This window comes from Adiantum capillus-veneris, chromosome 13, assembly GCF_014529385.1.
Source record: "Adiantum capillus-veneris isolate H3 chromosome 13, ASM1452938v2, whole genome shotgun sequence".
NCBI classification, from domain to species: Eukaryota; Viridiplantae; Streptophyta; class Polypodiopsida; order Polypodiales; family Pteridaceae; genus Adiantum; species Adiantum capillus-veneris.
In genome coordinates this window covers 126,945,432-126,966,471 of record NC_140943.1, presented here as the reverse complement: position 1 = coordinate 126,966,471, position 21,040 = coordinate 126,945,432, and the positions used below count along the sequence as shown (strand labels likewise).

The 21,040-nt window shown below is 42.7% G+C and overlaps 2 protein-coding genes across 2 annotated transcripts in view; one reads left to right on the top strand and one right to left on the bottom strand.

The window, feature by feature from the left end:
* The first annotated feature begins 509 nt into the window (after nucleotides 1-509).
* Nucleotides 510-3,804, top strand: LOC147444840 (pentatricopeptide repeat-containing protein At3g09040, mitochondrial-like). Its single transcript, XM_086527367.1, has one exon. It carries the CDS (start codon nucleotides 673-675, stop codon nucleotides 2,614-2,616), a length of 1,944 nt encoding a protein of 647 aa, XP_086383493.1. The 5' UTR covers nucleotides 510-672; the 3' UTR covers nucleotides 2,617-3,804.
* A 2,258-nt stretch (nucleotides 3,805-6,062) lies between these two features.
* The window catches only part of LOC147444837 (uncharacterized), a 105,164-nt gene continuing 90,186 nt past the window's right edge, over nucleotides 6,063-21,040 (bottom strand). The window contains exon 3 of the mRNA XM_086527363.1: nucleotides 6,063-6,614. Within this exon, the coding sequence (XP_086383489.1) occupies nucleotides 6,549-6,614 (66 nt within the window). The 3' untranslated portion in view covers nucleotides 6,063-6,548. The remainder of the gene's footprint in view (nucleotides 6,615-21,040) is intronic.

The following is a 21,040-nucleotide window of genomic DNA, read 5'->3' as shown; positions in this document are numbered from 1 at the left end:
TATGTGCCTTCAATATACAGTATAGCAGTTAGTGGGATTCACCCGACATTTAAAAAACCTTCTGGCAATACCGTTCGAGCCTCGTCACTATATGGCACGGCTCTGGGTCAGAGGGGATCTAGGGCCCAAATTTGGGGACGAGAGTTGGCTTTAATCTCCGCCGTCGGATCACGCAGTGAACTAGGGGTGGGTGAACTGGGGATGAACTAAGGGTGAACTAACGGTGAACTAGGGGCCGGTAAGCTTGAGGTGGGTGAACTGGGGGTGAACTAGGGGCGCCTAAACTAGAGTATGATCATGTGCCATGCCAACATGGATAGCGACGCGCGCTAGCATGGTGGTAGGGTATTCGTGTGGCAACTGAGACGTCCCAAGTTCGACCCACATCTCACGAGGCGGATGAACTAGGAGTGAACTCGGGGCGCCATTTTTGCCCTAGTTCACCCCCAATTCACTGCGTGATCCGACGGCCGAGATCAAAGCCGCTCGCGCCCTTAAATTTGGGCCCTAGATCCCCCCGGCCAGAGCCGTGCCATATAGTGACGAGGCCGTCCGAGGGCAAGTCAGGGAGGCTCTGCAGTATGCTTTTCTGCCTGCTCAAATTCTTGGTCCGTTTCGAAAAGCTGCAATCTGTACTACCCACTTGATGAGTACGTCAGAACTGGTCATGGCATGTTCTTTTTCGTGACACAACATGTTTACACAGCTCGGAAACACAGTTTCCATTCTCAAATTGTGGCTGATCTTGGCGGGCTGCACCAGATTTACAATGGACAGAATTTGGGTAGGGCTTTGCAAGCTGTTGAAGAGCTTGACTTGCAAGGGAAGCCCATACCAAAAGATCTTACCTACTGCATTCTTCAAGGGTGTACCAAGAGGAAAGATTTGGCAGCCGCCAGACGCCTGCGGCCTCTTATGGTCAAGCAAGGCATGGCAAATATTTCTTTGTTTGCTGACTACCTTATCCGGCTTTTGGCACTCTGTGGATGCCTGCCAGAAGCAGAAGAGATCTTTCATATGGTTGCACAGCCTTCTATCTACACTTGGAATGCAATTATTTCAGCTCATGCCATCCTCAACAACCCTAAGTCTGCCCTTGAATATTATCACGCATTGCGAAGCACATCTATCAAGCCGAGCAAAGTCACATTCTTGTCCGTGCTCAAGGCATGTGCAAGCCTTGAGAAGGAAGGTTTGGATCAAGGCAGGTTGATACACAACCAGTTAACGAGATGTGGACTTGATTATGATGGAATGGTTGGCAACGCCCTTGTGGACATGTATGCCAAGTGCGGAAACTTAAACCAAGCACAAGAAGTTTTTGATGAATTACCCTACCAAACTGTTGTCTCTTACGGTGCTTTGATAGCTGGATATGCTAATCACGGATTATGTTGCATTGCTTTTGAGTTGTTTGAGAAGATGCAAAAAGAGGGTATACAACCAAACAGAGTGGTCTTTTTGTGTCTTGTGAAAGCTTGTAGTAAAGCTAGTGCATTAGAGCAGGGTATACAGATACATGAGCGCATCATCAAGAATGGACTATTATCTGATGTAATGATTGGAAGTGCTTTAGTGGACATGTATGTCAAATGTGAAAGCTTAGCTAGAGCATTGCTCGTCTTTGAGAAATTGCCAAGTAAGAACCTGTGCTCTTGGGGAGCAATGATTGGAGGGTTTGTGGAGCATGGAGACAATCGCTCTGCCTTTGTCTGCTTTGCAAAGATGCAACAGGATGGTATAGAACCCGATAGAGCAATTTTCTTGGTGGTCTTAAGAGCGTGTGCAAGTCATGGGTGCAGCATAAGAGGAAAAATTATTCACCATCAAATTGTGAAAAGTGAACTTGAAAGGGATGTATCTGTAGGCAACACTTTGGTTGACATGTACGCCAAATGTGGTAACTTCGATGAGTCCCACAATGTTTTCGACAGGCTGTCGACTCGAGATATCGTGTCATGGGGTGCATTAATAGCAGGCTATGCAGTAAATGGGCATTTCAGTATGGTGTTGGATTGTGTTAAGGGGATGCAACAATCAAGCCTAAACCCGAGTGAAATCATATTTACCAGCGTTTTAGCAGGCTGTAGTAATGTAGGTCTTGTAAAGCAAGGCTACGAGTTTCTCAACATCATGGTAGGAGAGTTTGGTATTACCCCAAGTGCGGCCCACTACAATTGCATGGTTGACCTTCTCGGCCGCACTGGATGCCTAGTGGAGGCATGGAAGCTGCTTCAAAGCATGCCAATCGATCCAACTGCTATAGCTTGGAGATCGCTTCTTGCAGGATGCAAGATTTATGGGGACAAAGAGCTTGGACAGCTTTGCTTTGAAGAAATAACTAGACTAGACCCCATTGGTGCTTCTAGCTTCACCATGATGTCAAACATGTATGATGATGCTCATATGTGGGAAGATTCGGTGTGCATTCAGGATTTGAAAAGAAGCAAAGGTGTTTGGAAAAAGCCTGGCAGGGCTCTAATTGAAATAGGTAACAACATGCATGAATTCATTGTTGGTGAGAGGCTCTCTGGAGAAACAGACCAGCGTGTAAGAAAATTAGCGCATCGTATCTTCAAAGAAGGCTATGTTCCAGACCTGAGTGGCCTGGAATAATGCTTGGGTGAGATCAAAGAGGACTCCTTTTGTCATATTAGTCAATAAACTGGATTCTTCAGCTTTGGAGTCCCGACTCCTTTGCTATGAAAAAGTGGGATATATGAACTACTCAAGTAAATGAAAAGATAAGAGAAGGGTGGTCCCCAAAGACACTATTGCATGGCTCTATCTGCTCTTTTGTCTCATTCCCTAACGTTAGGATTCAAGGGATAAGAAATTCGCGATGCAAAGAAAATTAACAAATGAAAAGCTGTCATTTCACCTTGGACGATGCTGGAGTGGTTGGACAAAAAAGTTTGGAGCACTAATTACACACAATTGAAGTTCCTTAAATCTATGCTTGATAACCCTGTGGAACCTTTCCAGTATTCCTACTTGCTAAAGGGTTGATTACAGCATTAGTGGGAGCTGATTGGAACTTCTGCTATAAGCATCAAAGCCTAAACATAGGCACCTCGGTTGACTTCATTTACTAGGGCATGTTGTTAAGATTTGGGTCTGGAATAAGATATGATTGAAGATTTGAAAGATTTATTGGCATTTCAATTTTGCATGGCGTATGTCTTTTGCTCCAGTTCTTGAAAGGAGCATGTGATGGTTACCTTTGTGTATTTTTGCTCTTTGCAAGAAACATTTTCGTAAGATGGCCAATCTAACAACGATGTTGTATTCCATATATGACTGGAGAACTACCTAGTCTTTGTGGGCTTGTGTGGTGATGCGTCATCTATGGGTGCAAAGCACTTGTGGAACATTATGAAAGAAGTAACATACGTACTCCATGTGATGAAATTGCCAATGTCGCACACTATCTCGAACAATACCTGATATAAGGGTCTTTATTACGTCTATTGTCAGGGCAACTATCATTCCAATAGCATTATGTTCGAATTGCAGGGCTTTATGGCTAAGAAGACTCTGTCAAAATCTACGATGGAATTTCGTCAAATGCAAGAGGAAATGGGATTTAAGATGGAATTTTGTCAAAATGCAAGAGAAAACAACCTCATCTCAAAATTGGTGTGATTTTGGTACAACCAAAATAAATCTCTATGTTGTACGATTAATTGCATAGAATATTAGGTGCCATTAAAGTTGGCAAAGAGTGAGATTATGATCCCCAATTGTGCATTAAGGTTTATCTGATCTATAAAAGAAATCAATCAAGTACAAAATTTTCATCAATTTGACACCCAAAAAAAGACATATTTAAGCCAAGCTTGTGATATTAACATGTGAACATGACTAAAATATTACACCTAAACAATAGAAACAATGCCATGGGAGTCGCCATATGGTTTATGAATGCCCATATTGTACGCATGGTGGTTTACTGTATGATCGTATGATAAAACACATTGTATGATATTGAATGGATTTCCAAAGTTCACAAAACATTAAATGGAAATGCATTGTATTACAAAACCGTTCACTACCACGATTGCACGATGACAACCTTGATAGACATAAAGCTTACGAAAAGTGATCTCTAAAATGGTTTGAATTGCACACATGAAAAAATTGGAAAAATTATATTTTTGGCATGGTTTAGGTCGAGAGATATCTCCAACACATAAGCTAAAGGTGGAATCCATAGCTTAGAAAAATGCCAAGTTTTTTTTATCTCATAGGCCTCCCAAAATTTAGCATGAATCTCCTACAATAATTTATATCATTTACCTAATTAAGTGGACATAAAAGTGTCTAGCCAAAAACTAGTGTTATTAGTTGAAGGTGAAGGATTGAAGCATATAAGCCAAAGTTACATGTGTGAAATAAACCTAAAGGATAGACCTTGCTTTATGTGGTCTTTGTTTTGCTTTTGTTGTTTTGCAAAACTACTTTCTTTGTACTTATTGAAGTATAATCTTATCTATCCTATTGTACATAATGTTATGTTTGCTACAAACCTTATTGAGTGATCGACATAAAGCATCAAAAAAGGCATAACCAAATGCATCTTACTTGAAAATGCTTAAGAAGATACATTTGATGCTTTCCATATTGCCTTCTTCCAATTCCTTTCTACACATCTTTTTTATTGGGTGAAGCACAAGTATTAGATACCCAAAGGGAGAAGACCAATTGCTTGATCTCGCCTAATATGAAATCATGATTCATCGATAGTCAAGCACACATTTCGATCATCTGCGTCTTTCAACTGATTATTAACGATGAGATATATTCTTGTGCAAATTCAATGAGTGTAATTATTGAAATATCAGCTTTAGAGATCGATTCACTCCCATTCCTATGCATTGTATCAAAAGACCGTTTCAAGTACAACTCTTGTCCACTCTTTGCTATTTTGATTGACTCTAATGTATATGTAGGCTTAAAGCCATGTTGTATCTTCCTTAGAATTTTGAAGATCTTTAAAAGATAAATGCTTGACAAATCTTCTCAAAATATACAAGCATGGCATAACCTCAAGGGAATGTGTACAATAGGTGATGCTGAACAAGGTCATCGCAAAGTTTTTGACGCTTTGCATCACCACCATCATTTTGGATATTCTCTTTCTCCAATGCCGAACGCTCATGTTGTAGCGCCCTCTTGATCATTCATCATTCTAGGACTACATTGTTATTTTTCCAGTAGCATGCTGGGCATGAACTTGTACAAAGTGCATCTATAGCTTTGGTTATAATATACATAGAATTTGACCATTAGAGGCATCGCAAAGATACCTCTATGAAAGCATCTCCTTTTATTGTCATTCCTTATTAATCTCCTCAAGTTGAAACTTTGTAGCCAACTAGACTCCTCTAACATGCCATTCTCAAACCAACCTTCTCTTTGTACCACCATTTGCTAGTAATGACTATTCGTGACCATGATAATTGACAAGATTGTTCACGACCTTCCTTGCCTATACCACATATATAGATAGCCTAAAAAGCTCTCTCTCTCTCTCTCTCTCTCTCTCTCTCTCTCTCTCTCTCTCTCTTGCCTTCAAGACTTTGGGGGATCAACCATGGAAAACCTATCATAGCACGTAAGCACGAGGGAAGGACATTTTCAAGAGGCTAATTACATGCATGAATTAGGAGTAGACCCTCAGTAGACAAGAGCAATAATTGCCCCTTCAAACTTATACAAGGTGGTGGGTTTTGTGTGCCACATGATATTTTGAAGGTATTCACCCAATTATTTACCTGTGTGTGTGTGTGATTTACATGTGTGTGCTGGGTGGGGGGGGGGGGGTTACAAGTCTCATTTGAAGAGAAGGGGGAAAGAGATGGGAGAAGAGATAGAGATGTCTTCAAATGAAAGAAACATATAATCTCTCTATTAAGTCTATTAATAACATATATCCCACTCACATAAACAGATGAGAGTTTTTGATGAGCCCATCATATGCCAAGGTTGCTTGCACAGTATTTGTAAATCCCATCTTATGTCAATTGAAAGTCAAAGTCTTTGATATTATGAGACCTAGATTGTTTTCACATCAATCAAGTCAATTTAATTGGATTACATAACAAGTACTTGTTTTATGCTCTCATACAGTATTAGGGTCATTAAAATAGATAGGAATTGGGGGGGGTGGTTTAACAAACTATCTTCTTTAATCACCACCCCAGTTTCCCATCCCCATAATTTTCAAGGCGACGTGTATGCACAAGCCACACACAAATTACCTATGGCATTGGTATAAGCACATACACACATGCTTTGCAAGCAAAGGTTGCACCCGTGCACGCATGCAATATTGAGCATCATTTGTACAGTACACCACACAATGCTTGTGTCAAAACGATTTTATGTCCTCCTACAATGTCCAGCCCTTTCATGATAAAGCTCTCAGCACATTCTTAGATCCTGTCCAAACGGGCCCTCCACAATGCAATCTCTACAGCGGTAGATTGGACCTTTGTAGCTGCATCTTTACTTAGTCACAAATTAGTCAAAGATACTATGAAAATTTAGTCATCAATAACAAAAACGGTATTGTCGTTGTGGTCAAACTTGTGGGTAGTGTGATCAACTTCCTGTTTGACACAAAACATAGAACTTGATTACTTTTTGAACCCTTTAAGGCATATTTCAAAAAAACTCTAACAAAGCCATAATTGCAAACACCCACAGATCACTTAGTGAAATCATTCCAGTATAATTCAATGCAAGCCCAAAATTTACCAGTAAAATTAACTGCAAAAACCTGTTACTACCAAAAGCACCTTGCTGTAAAATGTTGTGAGCACAATAAGAAATCACTTTTTCAAGGTTCAGTTACAACCTTCCCACCTTTCACGTGCCTTCCACCTACATGCACGTGCGACTAGGCCCTAGATTGTAGGCCTGGCCAATCTAGGGCCTGGCCACCCGCCTCTGTCGGCACCCGTGTTTATTGGCAGATGTCCATCCACTTGGTAGGGTTCTTGTAGGTCATAGTCAGAAGGAAACTCCATTTCGGGCCCTATCGGATAGAAAACTCTGTTTCACTGTCTTCCGTTTCCTACCCATCGTTTCTTCAAGAAGTTCCAAAGGTTGCATACAAACTATAACTACCAAAGCCTGTTTCTAAACTGTTCCATTGAAAAGGGCAAGCCATTTCCGTCTTGGATGGCCTTGCTGGTCTTGTTCTCGTTCCGTGTGACTGTGTTGTAGGTGTCTCCCACAACTATCGAAGTGAGATGCACGAGTGCAAACAATTGCTCTAGCATCAGAGGAATCCAAATTCAAGGACTCCTAGTCCTCCAGGATTTTCAGCAGGTGATCTTTTAAAAGAGAAGTGTTTTGCCACATCTGTGCCCACTGGCAAGTCGTTCCTACTGTGGGACTTATCTCGTTCCTTCATGTTTCTAGAACTCTCTTTTTCAAAGCTTCTGAAACCTTTCTCGATGGGAGACTCTGGCAATGGTCCTTGTGAACCGACACCATCACAGCAAGCTCCGTCCCACGTTATCATAAAGACTAGAACTCGTATGTACCTCAACCGCAGCCCATTTTACAGGGTCGTCCAAGTGTATAATTGCACCAAGTGGGGCGAAATCTCCCAAGCAAGTCGTAATGCTTGATATGCCCAATCCCCGAGGAGTGCAAGTCAAGAAATTATCATATCTTCTGTCATCATATGGGCACTTAAATAGCAGCAGCGGCAGGTAATGTCATCAAGTGTGCATTGAGAGGCAGCCTTAGTCAGCTGACGACGTGGTAGCTGCCACATGGCAGCAGGTTGAGCAAATGACACCAGGAGGTATGGGTGATGACAAAAAGCAGAACAGCTCCATCGTAAAGAAAATGGAGGAGGGTTACTTGAAAGATTCACCAAAAGCATTAACCGAGGCAACCCTTTCAGAGGCTTTTAAAGGTCAGCACTACGGTCTGCAACATAACTTGAAACTCCAGAGGCAAGCACTGCACTCCCTTGTCACAAGCAGACTAATGTATCTAGGAGTTGCTTGGGATGTTTGCATTGCAAGCAAGGTCAGCACTAGGGTCTGCAACATTACTTGAAGCTTGAGAGACAAGCACTGCACCCCCTAGTCACACGCAGACTAATGTATCTAGGTGTTGGTTGGGATGTTTGCATTGCAAGCAAGGTACTTGTAACCAAGAAGGGCACCACGTGCCAACTGAAAAGAACAGACTGAACAACTTTAAGCACTTCAAATAACAACTGAACAGATAGAGATGCACGACACGAGACGGGGAGTGGCGGAGTTCCACCCCGAGAGAGCATTGGCCCCAAACCTTGGTGCCCCATTTGGTATTTCTTTATATTATTTGAACTTTGTACATTGCCGGTACTCCATCCTCTGCACCTCACGCGGAGCATGCAGAGAATGAGCCCTTGGCTCCTATTTAAAGGCCCTTGGCCTATGAAAAGCAGTTTACATGAAAAGCTATAAACTCAAAAGCATCAGATCCTCAAAAGCAGCCAGCACATATTGCAGAAATCCGTACGACTGCCACGTTTGCAGCCAGCGCAAATTACGGACGTCTGTACAGTGCCACGTCAGCATGACAACGTTATTTGCGGGAGGTCTGTACAGCAGTTGCCACATCATCAGTTTGCTATGCAAGAGCCTCTGTGTGTGTGTGTGTGGGTCCAACTTTATTTTAATAAGGGCCCCATTGGACAGGAACCTATATGTTCGTAATCTTTAATTGTCCCACTCGGCGAGGATCTTTAAGCTGGTGAGAACTTCAACTTCTTCTACTTCCTCTAGGGTTTAGGCTCCTCGACCGGGATCTGCATGTTGGCTCAGTTCTTCAGTGGCTCGACACGTCAACAATTTGTGACAGTACTAGACTGATCCATCTACTACACATTCAAGCTCGTACTAAACTTTTTACAGATGTCTTTCATGATTCCCGGGACAGAATGCTGCAATCATTCTCTCATAGAAATCCCTACACAAAGTCCTGTCAAATTTAGACCCTATGACTACGCTAAAGAGTATAAGCACATGGCTTCTAGTCACGATCCCAGTGATCTATTTTCCAGGGAGTGGAGTGTCTGCCCCCTATGCAGCAGGCACCACACCAGACTCAACGACCAAAGACCTGATCTGAGCTCTACTATGGAAGCTCCACACAGTAAAGGTCTCAAAGACAATCTCACACTTGAGGATTACATGCCAAGTCATGCCCCTCATCCAAACCATTTGATAACCCAGAGGCTGGGATGTAAGGAGAGTTATTAACAAATCCTTCTTCTTGACTAAGGGATTCCCAGGACAAAGATACTCTCTGACTACAAAAAATTTACCTAAAAGTACTCGTAGTTGAGTGCTATGAGTAAAGTATAATGTAGGAATTCTCCTTATTCTTCATCTGAGCCGTTCTCATCGCTATACAAGAGCTTAAAGATTAAGGAGAGTTCTTGCATTATACATTTCCAACACTCTTAAAGAAAAAATACCCAGCTCCATGACTCTTAACTAGAAGAATCAATCTCCGTTTGTAATTTAGAGTAGGCAAAAACTCTATGGTTATAAGTAGCACTCTCAACTCTAGTATCTAAGATTGCAAGCAAAATCTTGCACTCTATAAGAAATAGAAACAGTTGGATAGACTTGAGGGATGGAAGGTGGATTTGAACAAGGACCTTTTGGAATCCAAACTTTCTAGGGTACCTCTAGTTTGGACTGTCTTCACCACAACATAGGTTTATTGTGGTAATTTCTCTTACACTTATGTAAACAAGACCTTGTTGAAACATTTAGAGAAAAAGATATGCAAGGTTCTCATCATAAACCACGCAAGGCCACGCTGATTTAAAAAACGCTATAGAGTTTTTAAAATTCCCCTCATGTGCTCAATATGGAAAAAATAGAACGACTTGAAGCCATGTTTGAATATCGCCGCATACAACGGTTTCACACTTTTAGGTAGAGTGCTTTTATTTTAAATGTTTTTGGCATCTCTAATGTGTTCTTGAGAACGGACAAAAGCAGTTCAAAAGCTTTGACCGACATACATCATAGGAATATCATACTATTAATCACATAATAACTTGGGAGGTATGAACCGGAATTGAAGGGCAATCTACATTAGGATGCTTCTTCCTTAAACAACTCAAACAATTGAGAGCTTTTGTGGACATATTTATGAAATGAGTGCTGACTTAGAGATCCTTGAAGCTAGCTCATTAAATGGGACCACCACCAAAATCATGCGAACTCTTCAAATTAGACATAGCTAAAAACTTAAAACCTTTCTTTATATCAATCATGACTGCTTCTATCCACTAAAACGAACGAATAGTTGGATAAATAGACCGGAGGGTCAACATCATTGACAGTTGAAGTCGTGGCAAAAGTAAAAGTATTTTCTAATTTTTTAGTCAGGTTAAAGGTTCAGATCAATGCTGGCCTGAAGGCTAAAGATCGTAAGGCTAGATATGTGTGGTGAGCAGGGTTGTTGTCAAGTAGTGAGGTCCTTAAAAAGGTTGCTTGCTACACTCAAAAGTTCATTGATAATAACGGGCAATCGAATGCTTGAATCCCTTGCTTCAATCACTACTTAACCCATAGAAGCATGGTACGCGGAACGGGGTTGGTGGGGTCAGGGCTAGGAACGGCAAAAAAATAATAATCATTTTTTTTCAATTTTTTTGAGCTATATGTATGTACATAGTGCTAAGACCACTTTGAGCATTCAATTGCACCAAAAAAGACAAGAAACGTGACTCATAATAGCAAAATGCACCAATATAACATCGATAGCATTATGGCGAATACAAGTAGATAAGTACATCCCTCAAGGACTCAAAATGGTAAGTGAGAGGCAAAAAAAGGCTAAAGCCTAACTAGAGAGAGCCCACACTGGCACATCCAATCCCGGAAGTGCTTGTCTCATGAGAAGGCAGAATATGAATCTCCACATCTTGAAAGTCAAAGTCATTTAGGCTAAGATCAGGAGCCGCCTTTGCCTCTGCCCGTGTCTCTGCCTTGTCTTCTGAATGCTCATTGGCCGAAGTGGCCTCATCCTATGTCATCTCCCACTCGGTGAAGGGATCTGCCTTCTTTGTCTACTTCTTGCAAAGCATGCGCAAGTTAGCGCTCACAAAAACACCCACAAATCGCAGGACAATGACATGACATCCGTACGGCCGACTCAACCGTACACCCAACTGGAGGGGCTTTTAGCAGGCAACTTTTGGAGCACTTGTTCTAGCATGATGCAAAGAAGTCTATGTTGGCATGGCATCTATGCATGAGACTGCATCCAAGGTGTGTTTGTGCAAGCATAATTTTCAGTTTGTAAGCTCTTATTGAGCGGCTTGGAAAAGCTAAGGTATTTACCAAGATTGATCTTCGCGGTGCTTATAACCTTGTACGAATAAAGGAAGGAGACAAATAAAAGACAACCTTCGAAAGCAGGTATGGCTACTTTGAGTATGTTGTCATGCCATTTGGACTTACAAATGCTCCAGCAATCTTTCAACACTTGATGAATGATCATTTTTTAGAGTATCTGGATGATTTTGTGGTAATATATTACCTAGATGATATCTTGATATTTTCAAAAAATCAAGAAGAACACAGAGCATCATGTTTGTATTGTTCTTCAAAAATTACAAGAGGTAGGCTTGTATGCAAAATTAGAGAGATGATTTTTCCACCAAACGGAGGTGGAGTTTTTGGGCTTTCTCATTTCTGAGAATGAAATTGCTCCAAAGAAGGTTAAGACCATTCTCTAGTGGGTAGCTCCCACCTCTATACGAGACGTTCAGTGCTTGGGTTTTTCCAACTCTTATCTACATTTCAAGCACTTAAGAAGGCCTTCACAATGGCACCAATCCTAATACATGTAGATCCAACAAAACCATTCTTCTTGGAGAAAGATGCCTCATATTTTGCGCTTGGAGCTGTATTATCCCAAATTGGCGATGATCATATGAGCACCATGTTGCTTTTCACTCTCAAAAATTCTCAGTAGCCGAAATTAATTATGAAATTTATGACAAGGAGCTTCTGGCTATTATTGACTCTTTTGAAACGTGGCGACATCTTCTTGAAGGAGCACCCCACAAAGTCACAGTAGATACAGATCACAAGAACTTAAGAGTACTTCATGACCTCTTGAGCCTCAATTGTCGTCAAGCTAGATGGAGTAACTTCTTATCTAGGTTTGAATGTCAACTGCTATAAGCCTGGCAATAAACAAGGAAAATCAGATGCTTTATCACCAAGATTCTATCTTGCACCTAAGATAGGAGACCCTACATATGATCAACAAGAGCCAGTACTGTTGAGGCTAGAACAACTGAAGCTCTTTGTAGTGACTAGCATGGCCCCAAATGACTCTCCCTTCCTTGAAAAGGTGAAGGAAAAAATTTGCAATGACCCACTTGCTCGCGACATCAATCTCAAACTCCAACAAGGGGAAATAAGCACTTTACAAGACTCAGAAGAAGTTGATGGACTGTTGTACTATAGGAGACTTCTATATATACCATCACAAGAGCTAAAATTGCAAATACTTCAAGAGAGGCATGATTCCTCAATAGCAGGCCATTTTGGAGTAAACAAGACGATTGAGCTTGTCACACGGGATTTTTGGTGGCCTCAAATGTGGAAGCATGTCAAAGAATATATATACACGTGACAATTGCAATAGGGCCAAGGCACCACGGCATCGCCCACATGGATTACTTCAACATTTGCCCATCCCTAGCAAACCACGGTCTTCTATTTCCATGAATTTCATTATAGACCTACCCCCCTCTTAAGGGCTATGATTCAATTCTGGTGGTTGTCGATAGGCTCACAAAGATGACACATTTCATTCCAGCAACCAAGTCAATCACCGGAGAAGAAACGACAGCTCTTTCTTGAAAATATCTATCGCTATCATGGACTTCCAGATGACATTTCTCAAATCGAGGGCCACAATTCATATCAAGCTTTTGGAGAGGCTTGTTCAAGCTTCTAGGAGTGAAGATTAACCTCTCTTCAGCCAATCATCCACAAAGTGATGGACAAACAGAGAGGGTGAATCAAGTTCTAGAGCAGTATCTCCGATGCACAATCTACTACCATCAAGACAATTGGGTGGAATTGCTAGCCCTGGTTGAGTTTGCCTACAACACTATTGTAAGGTGCAGCGGAAGTGAATATTGAACTTTGCTCAAGATGAGTGCTCCGAATTGTGCTCAAGAGTTCCTTTTACTTACGGAAGGGAGGAACCCTTCCGTTCCTTTAGTGAGAGAGTGCAAATGATCACAAATAAAGTGGTGAACACTGTGAATGAAGGTGCATGAGACCGAGAGATAGAGAGAGAAGAGAATACGACACCAGAATGTTGTCAAACCCTTCTCCGAAGGCCCCGCTCTCTATGGCAAGAGCAGTCTACTAGTGATTGCACAAAGCATCACGAATGAAACACTCGAACAATGCATGCTGACTAATCATTCGAACATATACCTTCATAAGTTCAGAAAAGTCTGAACTCACGAATTATAAGAGGGAATAAAGCACTCATAGAACTATAAAAGCAAGGGACACAAGAAAAGAAAAGAAAAACAAAAACAAACAAACAAACTAACTAAATCACTTTGTTTGCTACGAAACAAAACTAAAAAACAAAACATTATTAACTTTAGAAAAGGCACGTGTAAAATAAGTTGACGCAACTTACTTGGCTTAAAACAAGTACTCAACTTTAAGCAAAAAAGAATAAGACATCTTAAAAACTTAATCCTAGAAATCAAACTTAACACAACAACTTCTAACGGAACACATTCTTAAGTCCTCAAGTAAGCTAAATACGAAATCGAACATAGAATACTTCCTGTGGGGGTTCTTTGGACCTAGGCTCGAGAGCCAAGATCGGTTCTTTGTGATCTATCGAATCTGCAATGAGGTTAGCTTCACCAAGAAAAGTAGCAACTAAACCATCATCCTTGTGAACAATCACATCATTATTCTGCAAATCATCATGCTTGTGAGTAATCACATCTTGATCATGCAAATCATCATGTGTATCCTGATTATGCAAATCATGTGTGTCATGCTTTGGAGAAGATGAGACTGAGAGAGTCTCCTTCTCCCGAATCCTTTCAATCTTCGCCTGTACATTAGAAATGAGAGATAAAGAATGAACAACTTGCTTCCCACTCATGACAACGGGAGAGTCACTTTTAGCATTGAAAGTGAACGTATTAGCTACCCATCAATGAGAGGGTTATGTTCACCAAACCATCCAATGTGTAAAAGCATATCACATCCTGAGAGAGGAGAGACTACAAATTTTCTGCGAAAGGACGCTTGTTGAACAGTGAACAAAACATCAAGGCACTCTTTCATGATGAGAGAGTCCATACCGGGAGCGAAGCCAGATACCTCGAAAGGAGATGTCGTGCTAACCTCCAAGCGGGCTCTTTCGACAAGATGTATCCTCCTAAAATTCCTTGTTCTACCTTTTCATCTGAAGTGAGCTTAGGTTTAGCAATTGTGGTAGCCTTACCCTTAGGTTCATTTGGAGAGTTCTTTTCTGAGAGACTATTGGAAGATTGGTTAGAAGAGTTACTGTTCTTACCATTCTTACTGTTCTTACGTTCTAAGGGTTCTGCGAAGTCTGAGAGGTACTTGTTGAAGTCTTGTTTTCCTTAGGCTTTCCCTTGGTGTGCTTCACCTCCTGTGCAAGAGCAATCGCTACCACCTTGTTGAGATCGATTGGGTCAAGGACTTCGACATCAAACCTGATATAGTCGTCCAACCCGAAAATGAAAGCCTCCTTGCGCTCATCATCCGATTTGCGTAATTGGGTGCCGAGCTGCAAAACACAATTAGAGAAAAATATAACTAGCATACCATTTTGCTTGGGACTGCGCCAATCGTCTTTCAACCGTGCCAGGTACTGTGAGGGCATAAACCACGCCTTGAGCTTGTCTTGGAAGTCGGCCCAATTGAAGGAAAGGGGCGTGCTATCCTCGGCTTCCTCTAGGTGCACAGCCAACTGTGCCTCTTGCCATGCGTGGTACCAATTGATGGCATCACCGGCAAGGTACATAGCTGCCATCAAAACCTTGCTATTCCCTGTCTTCTTAGTTGTCGCAAAATAAGCATTAAATTGATGCAACCAAGAATGAATAATCGTAGCATCCATCTTCCCATCATACTTATTGAACGTAATCTTCTCTGTGACGGGGTTGCTGGAGTCCGAATCGCGACGTGCGCCACTTGATGAACTACCAACATCTTTGGCTGGCTCGGACTTCGAGGCGAGAACGTGTCGGACCAATTCTTGCATGCATAGTTTTCTCTGTGCCTCACGCTCTGCCTGTCTTTCTTCGGACGCCAAGCGCACTTGCTCACGCTCACGCTCACACTCCATGGCTTCCTGTCGTTCTGCTTTTCTTTCTTGTAGTGCCATCGCAACGCGATTCGCTTCTTGTTGTTGTGCCATCATGTCCATCATCGACTTCACCAAAGCCTCCATAGGATTTGGTGCAAACCGTGGCGTAGATGGGAAAGGGGGGGGGGGGAAACCTCCTGGTGAAGAAAATTCTTCTTCATCTTCTTCATGCTCATCACCTTCATGTAAAGTATCCATTCCGCTTCGGGTGATGACCATACACTGAGATCTTTGGTTCTTAAGTTCACGAGGAACTTGGATTCTTGTCGGTCTTGGGTTCTTGAGGGTCTTGAGTCTTGAGGTTCTTGAGGTTCTTCTTTAGCTTGTAATCTCTGTTAGAGAAGGATCTTCTCTTTACCCGAGTTCTGCTCTTTTCCGTGGGCGCAGCCCTTGGCGGCCTTGCGCTCAACCAAGGTTGCTTTTTCCCACCTCACGTCGATTGGCCGGCTGCTAAGTGCACGGTCCACTCTCAATGAGTGAAAAGAGGCACAAGGGGAGGCTAGACAAGCTCTTCTTTCTTGGGCTTCCTGTCACTCTTCAAAAACACGATTAGGAATCGACACGCCCAACAGAACTTGGGTTACTTGCAACCTCAACAAGCAAAAAAATTAAATTGTGGTTCTTTTGGTTCTTTCCTTGAGTGATACAGAACACTGCCAAAGCTCTAATACCAATGTAAGGTGCAACGGAAGTGAATGTTGAACTTTGCTCAAGATGAGTGCTCCGAACTGTGCTCAAGGGTTCCTTCTACTTACGGAAGGGAGAGCCTTGCGTTCCTTTAGTGAGAGAGTACAAATGATCACAAACAAAGTGGTGAACATTGTGAATGAAGGTGCATGAGACTGAGAGATAGAGAGAGAAGAGAATACGACACCAGAATGTTGTCAAACCCTCCTCCGAAGGCCCCACTCTCTATGGCGAGAGCGGTCTACTATTGATTGCACAAATCTCTACAATCCTTTGGACTTGCCGACGATGTCGACGACGACGAGATGGGCTGAATCTGAAAACGCTATGGCTGAAATCTGCAAATCTTGTATCTGCTGAATTCTGACTCTATGTCGGTGACGATAGTGATGACAACGATGCAACGACGACGCGTTGAAAACGCAGATGCTGAAATCTGCGTTTTCCAGGCTGAATTTGCAAACTACGCTGGATCTGACCGTGCGGCGAGGATCTGCTGCGGGAAGGTGAGATCTGCGAGGTTCGGGTGTTGTTCTGCGGAAACTGACTGCTGAAAACTGAAAACGCTCGTGCTTCTTAGGGTTCCGTCACGGTGAATCGCAAAACGCTGAGTTGCTCTGCTGAGCCAAAAACGATAGGCTGAATTCTCTCTTGTTGTGGAAATCTGCTAACGCTAGTGCTGTTCTGTGGTCTTACTGTCGCCAAACTGCTGCAATGCAAAAACGCTTGGCTGATCTTGGTCTTGGTGCAAAAACGCTAGGCTCTACAGCTGGTGCAAAAACGCTAGGTCTGCTGGGGGGTTTCCTACTCAGAAGTTGCCTGTTGAACCGAAGTTCCTACTGCCTCTTCTGCTAGAAATGCTAGCGCTAGGGTTTTCTTATAAACTTCCTTGCTCATTTTGCCCTATCCAGTTTCCAACAAAAGTCACTTAAAAATAATAAGTGAAAATTGTCAAAAATAGGGAAAATAGATCTATGCACTGTAAAAATGCTCCTGATGGGTTCTGATGGTAATGCTGATGATCATGCTGTGTGCAACCAAAGGATATGCATCTAATCTAAGTGTCTTGACATGCACAGTCTGCGAACAGACTCACAAAAGTGCCAGAACACTTCCTAAGCTAACTGAATTGAACCCATGTCAAGAAGTAGCTTGTCCATGTGCACATAGGGTTAGATGTGCATGTGAGAACTATTCATGCTTCCACTCGACATACCCCATTCATTGCCAATTATGGTCAATACACAAGGATGAATGTCCACGTGAATCATCGAGTGAAGAATCCGACTGCCACAGATTTAGCCACACATCTACAAAGCATTCACAAAGAATTGACAATGAATTTCAAAAGAGCTCAATAGAGGTATTGAATGAAACATCTACCATACGAGATTGGGGATCAAGTGTGGCTTCTCCGCCATGATGTACGTACATCTGGCCCTTCACAAAGTTAGACTATCAAAGACTTGGGCCATTCAACATAATTGGCCAAGTGAATCCAATCACATACCATCTCCAGTTACCACATTCCATGAAGATTCATCCAGTTTTCCATGTTTCATTGTTGGAGCCTTGTCATCAATGGCAGATTTCTGGCAAATGCTCACAACCACCACTGCCCTTAGAGATTGATGGTCATGAAGAATATGAAGTCGAGAAAATCCTCGACTCCAAGAGCTCTCATGTAGACTTCAATACCTTGTACATTGGAAAGGCTATGATGCAAGCGAACGAACATGAGAGCCTACATCTAACCTCCATCATGCACTGGCCAAAGTTCGTGAGTTGCATCAACAATATCCATCAAAGCCTGCCCCTACATCAAGGACAACCGCTCCTCATAGAACACATCACTAGAGGAGGGGAAACGTCACGGATGCGAGCTCTTAGAAAAGTCCTAGGAAGTTTTAGAAGAATCTAGAAGGTTCTGGAAAGTTCTAGAAGCTTGAGGAAGCACCTAGAAGATTCTTAGCCTCCTTAAGCTTGACGAAGCACCTAGAAGGTTCTTAACCTCTTTAACCTTGAGGAAGAACCTAGAAGCTTCTCAACCTCCTTAAGCTTGAGGAAGCACCTAGAAGGTTCTTAACCTCCTTAGGCTTTAGTATAAATAGAGGTCTTGGGCTACAAGTCCCTCAATCTTGCCAACACCAATTGTGAGCTCTTCCAATTCTTGCCTTGTTTTCGAGTCTTGTTCTTGTAACCAAGTCTTGCCTTGTACTCCGGTCTTGTACCAATTTTGCTTGATCATGTCACGTGAAACATCCCAACCCTATGTGTCCGTGGATAAGCTACACCATAGCAAGGTTTCCGTCAAGTCCAGTCAAGTTAGATTAGAAGTGATCTGGCACTTTTGTGAGTCTATTCGTAGACCGTGCATGCCCAATCACTTAGAGTAGATGCATATCCTCTGGTTGCATAAGCATTTCCATCAGAGACAGTTTGGGGATTTTTTAAGTGACTTTAGCCTATTTTTCCCTATATTTACCATTTTTCACTTATTTATTAAGTGACTTTTGTTGGGTACTCAGTAGGGCAAATTGGGTAAGTTAATTTATAAGCAAACCCAAGTTAGCACAAATTGGCAGATGAGCGAAGGAGCACAACAGGCTACCAAGCAACAGGTGTCCCCTCCCTCTCTCAGCAAGACCCTCTCCAAGCAACTTGGTGAGGCCCATTCCCCCGCATCATCCTCATCTTGGAATCGCCCACTCTTCTGGCCTGCCTAGCGTTTTTCCTCCCATGCAAACATCGCCAGCAGAGCCTGAAAGCTAGCGTTTTTCTACTGGTCATCTCAGCGTTTTTTGGCCACTACTAACGCCAGGCAACCCTCAGCAAGTTCAGCGAATTTCGGCAGAAAATTACAGCAGGTTACCATGGCCGGGTAAGGACTTATTAAACACTTTGAAAACTGCCATTTTCAGCAAGAAGTCCTCTGCTGCCACAGCGTTTTTTCAGCCAAGAAACTTCTCCAAAAACGCAGCCTAAAGTGCAGGAAAAGCAGCGTTTTGCCCTCAGCAATTCAGCCCTTGAATCGCAGCAGATACTCAGTGTGTCAGCTGGCAGAAGTACCTTAAAAAACGCAGCAGAATCTTAGATCCCTTCAGCGTTTTTCATCCTCAATTCAGCCCGACAAAAGCACTCATTTTCAGCCACGAAAAAGGTCACAGATTTCAGCCTAAGTTGCCGTCGTCACACCGTCGTCATCATCGGCATAGTCCCCTTGCATCAGTCCATTGCATTCGCATTGTACGCTTTTGTGCAATCAAGTAGACCACTCTCACCGACGAGAGTGGGGCCTTCGGAGGAGGGTTTTACAACCTCTCGGTGTCGTATCTCTTCTCTCTCCTTCTCTCAGTCTCATTCACTGCACGCACAACATCCCCTCACTTTGTTCGTGACCACAGCACTCTACAAGACGGAAAGCTCTCTCTTTCACTAAGAACTAAAAAGGAACCTTGAGCAATAAAGATCACTAATCTTGAGAAAATACAACATTCTTTCCACTGCACCTTACAGATCAAGTATCAAGTCTTGTATCAAGTTCTCTTAAAAAAGTGTTAAGTATTCTAATCAAGATTAAGAGTTGTAATCAAGTCTCAAGATCTTGTCAATTGTGAGTGCCTCTTCTCGCTCTCTTCTAGCTCGAGACGCACTCATAACGTGAATTGGCCCATGCTCCAAATTATCTTCTCGCTATTGTGGTCCATTTCGGATCACAAAGAAGATAAGTGGGATTTCTTACAAGTTGGACGTGCCTTCAGGCATTGCTCTTCATCCCGAGCGTCCTAAAAAAATTGGGGCAGGATGACTTGGTGATTCCCCTTGAGCAAGTCCCACACTTGGAAGACACCAGTCGCTATATTCCACTTGAACCCGAATCAATTCTCGATCCAAGGGTCCGCAAGTCTCGCAAGTCTTCATACCCTGAATATTTTTTCAAGTGGAAGCGTCCTAAGATCCAAGCCACTTGGGAGTCAATTAGATCGTTAAGGAATCGTTTTCCTAGTTTTATAACCAAGGATATTGCTGAGGACAGCAATTAAAAAATAAGGGAGGAAGTGTTACATCCCCAAACATCAGGATGGGCGCCTGCAGTATGTCCGACCAGTGTGAACCTGGCCCTTTACTTATGAAGTCCTATAAATAGGACTTGAATCTCATTTGTGAGACATCTTATGTGACCACTACACTTGGACTCTAGGCCCTTGGCAACTCTGCGGCTTGGTGGTATGGGACGCCAACTCTTGTAGCAAAGGCTATCCCGCTTGGCTGCAAGCTCCCAGGCTCGAGGGTGAGCCCGTATTGGCTCTATGGTTGGGAGGTGAGCTTCGAGGCAAGGACATGAAGACGCCTTGAGAAAACAAAATCTAAAAGGGGTTCTTGTCACAAGACGGGCACCACGTGCCAATAGAAAAGAATAGACTGAATAACTTTAAGCACTTCAAATAACAACTGAACTAAAAGACAGAGACCACATGCGACACAGAGTGGCGGAATTCCACCCCAAAGAGTATTGCCCCAAACCTTCACGCCCCTTTCGGTATTTCTTTATATTGCATCAACACAATACAAGCCGGAACTCCAGACTCTACACCTTCTCCAGGAAGCATGCCAGAGAATAAGCCCTAACCTCATATTTAAAGGCCCTTGGCCTGAAAAGCAGTTACAGCGAAAAGCCTTCAAAACTCAAAAGCTTCTAGTCTAAAAGCAATGCCAAAAAGTTACCAACGCGTTTTGCAAAACTCCGTACAACTGCCACGTCAATAGTCAATGCAAAACACGGAGCGTCCGTACAGGTGCCACGTCGCAATTTTTTTTGCGCGAGTGTGTGTGTGTGGGTCCTGCTTTATTTTACTTCCTTTATGTCACTGGGGCCCCATCGGACGGTGTCCCCATAAGTTGGTAGGACTTCTTCTTC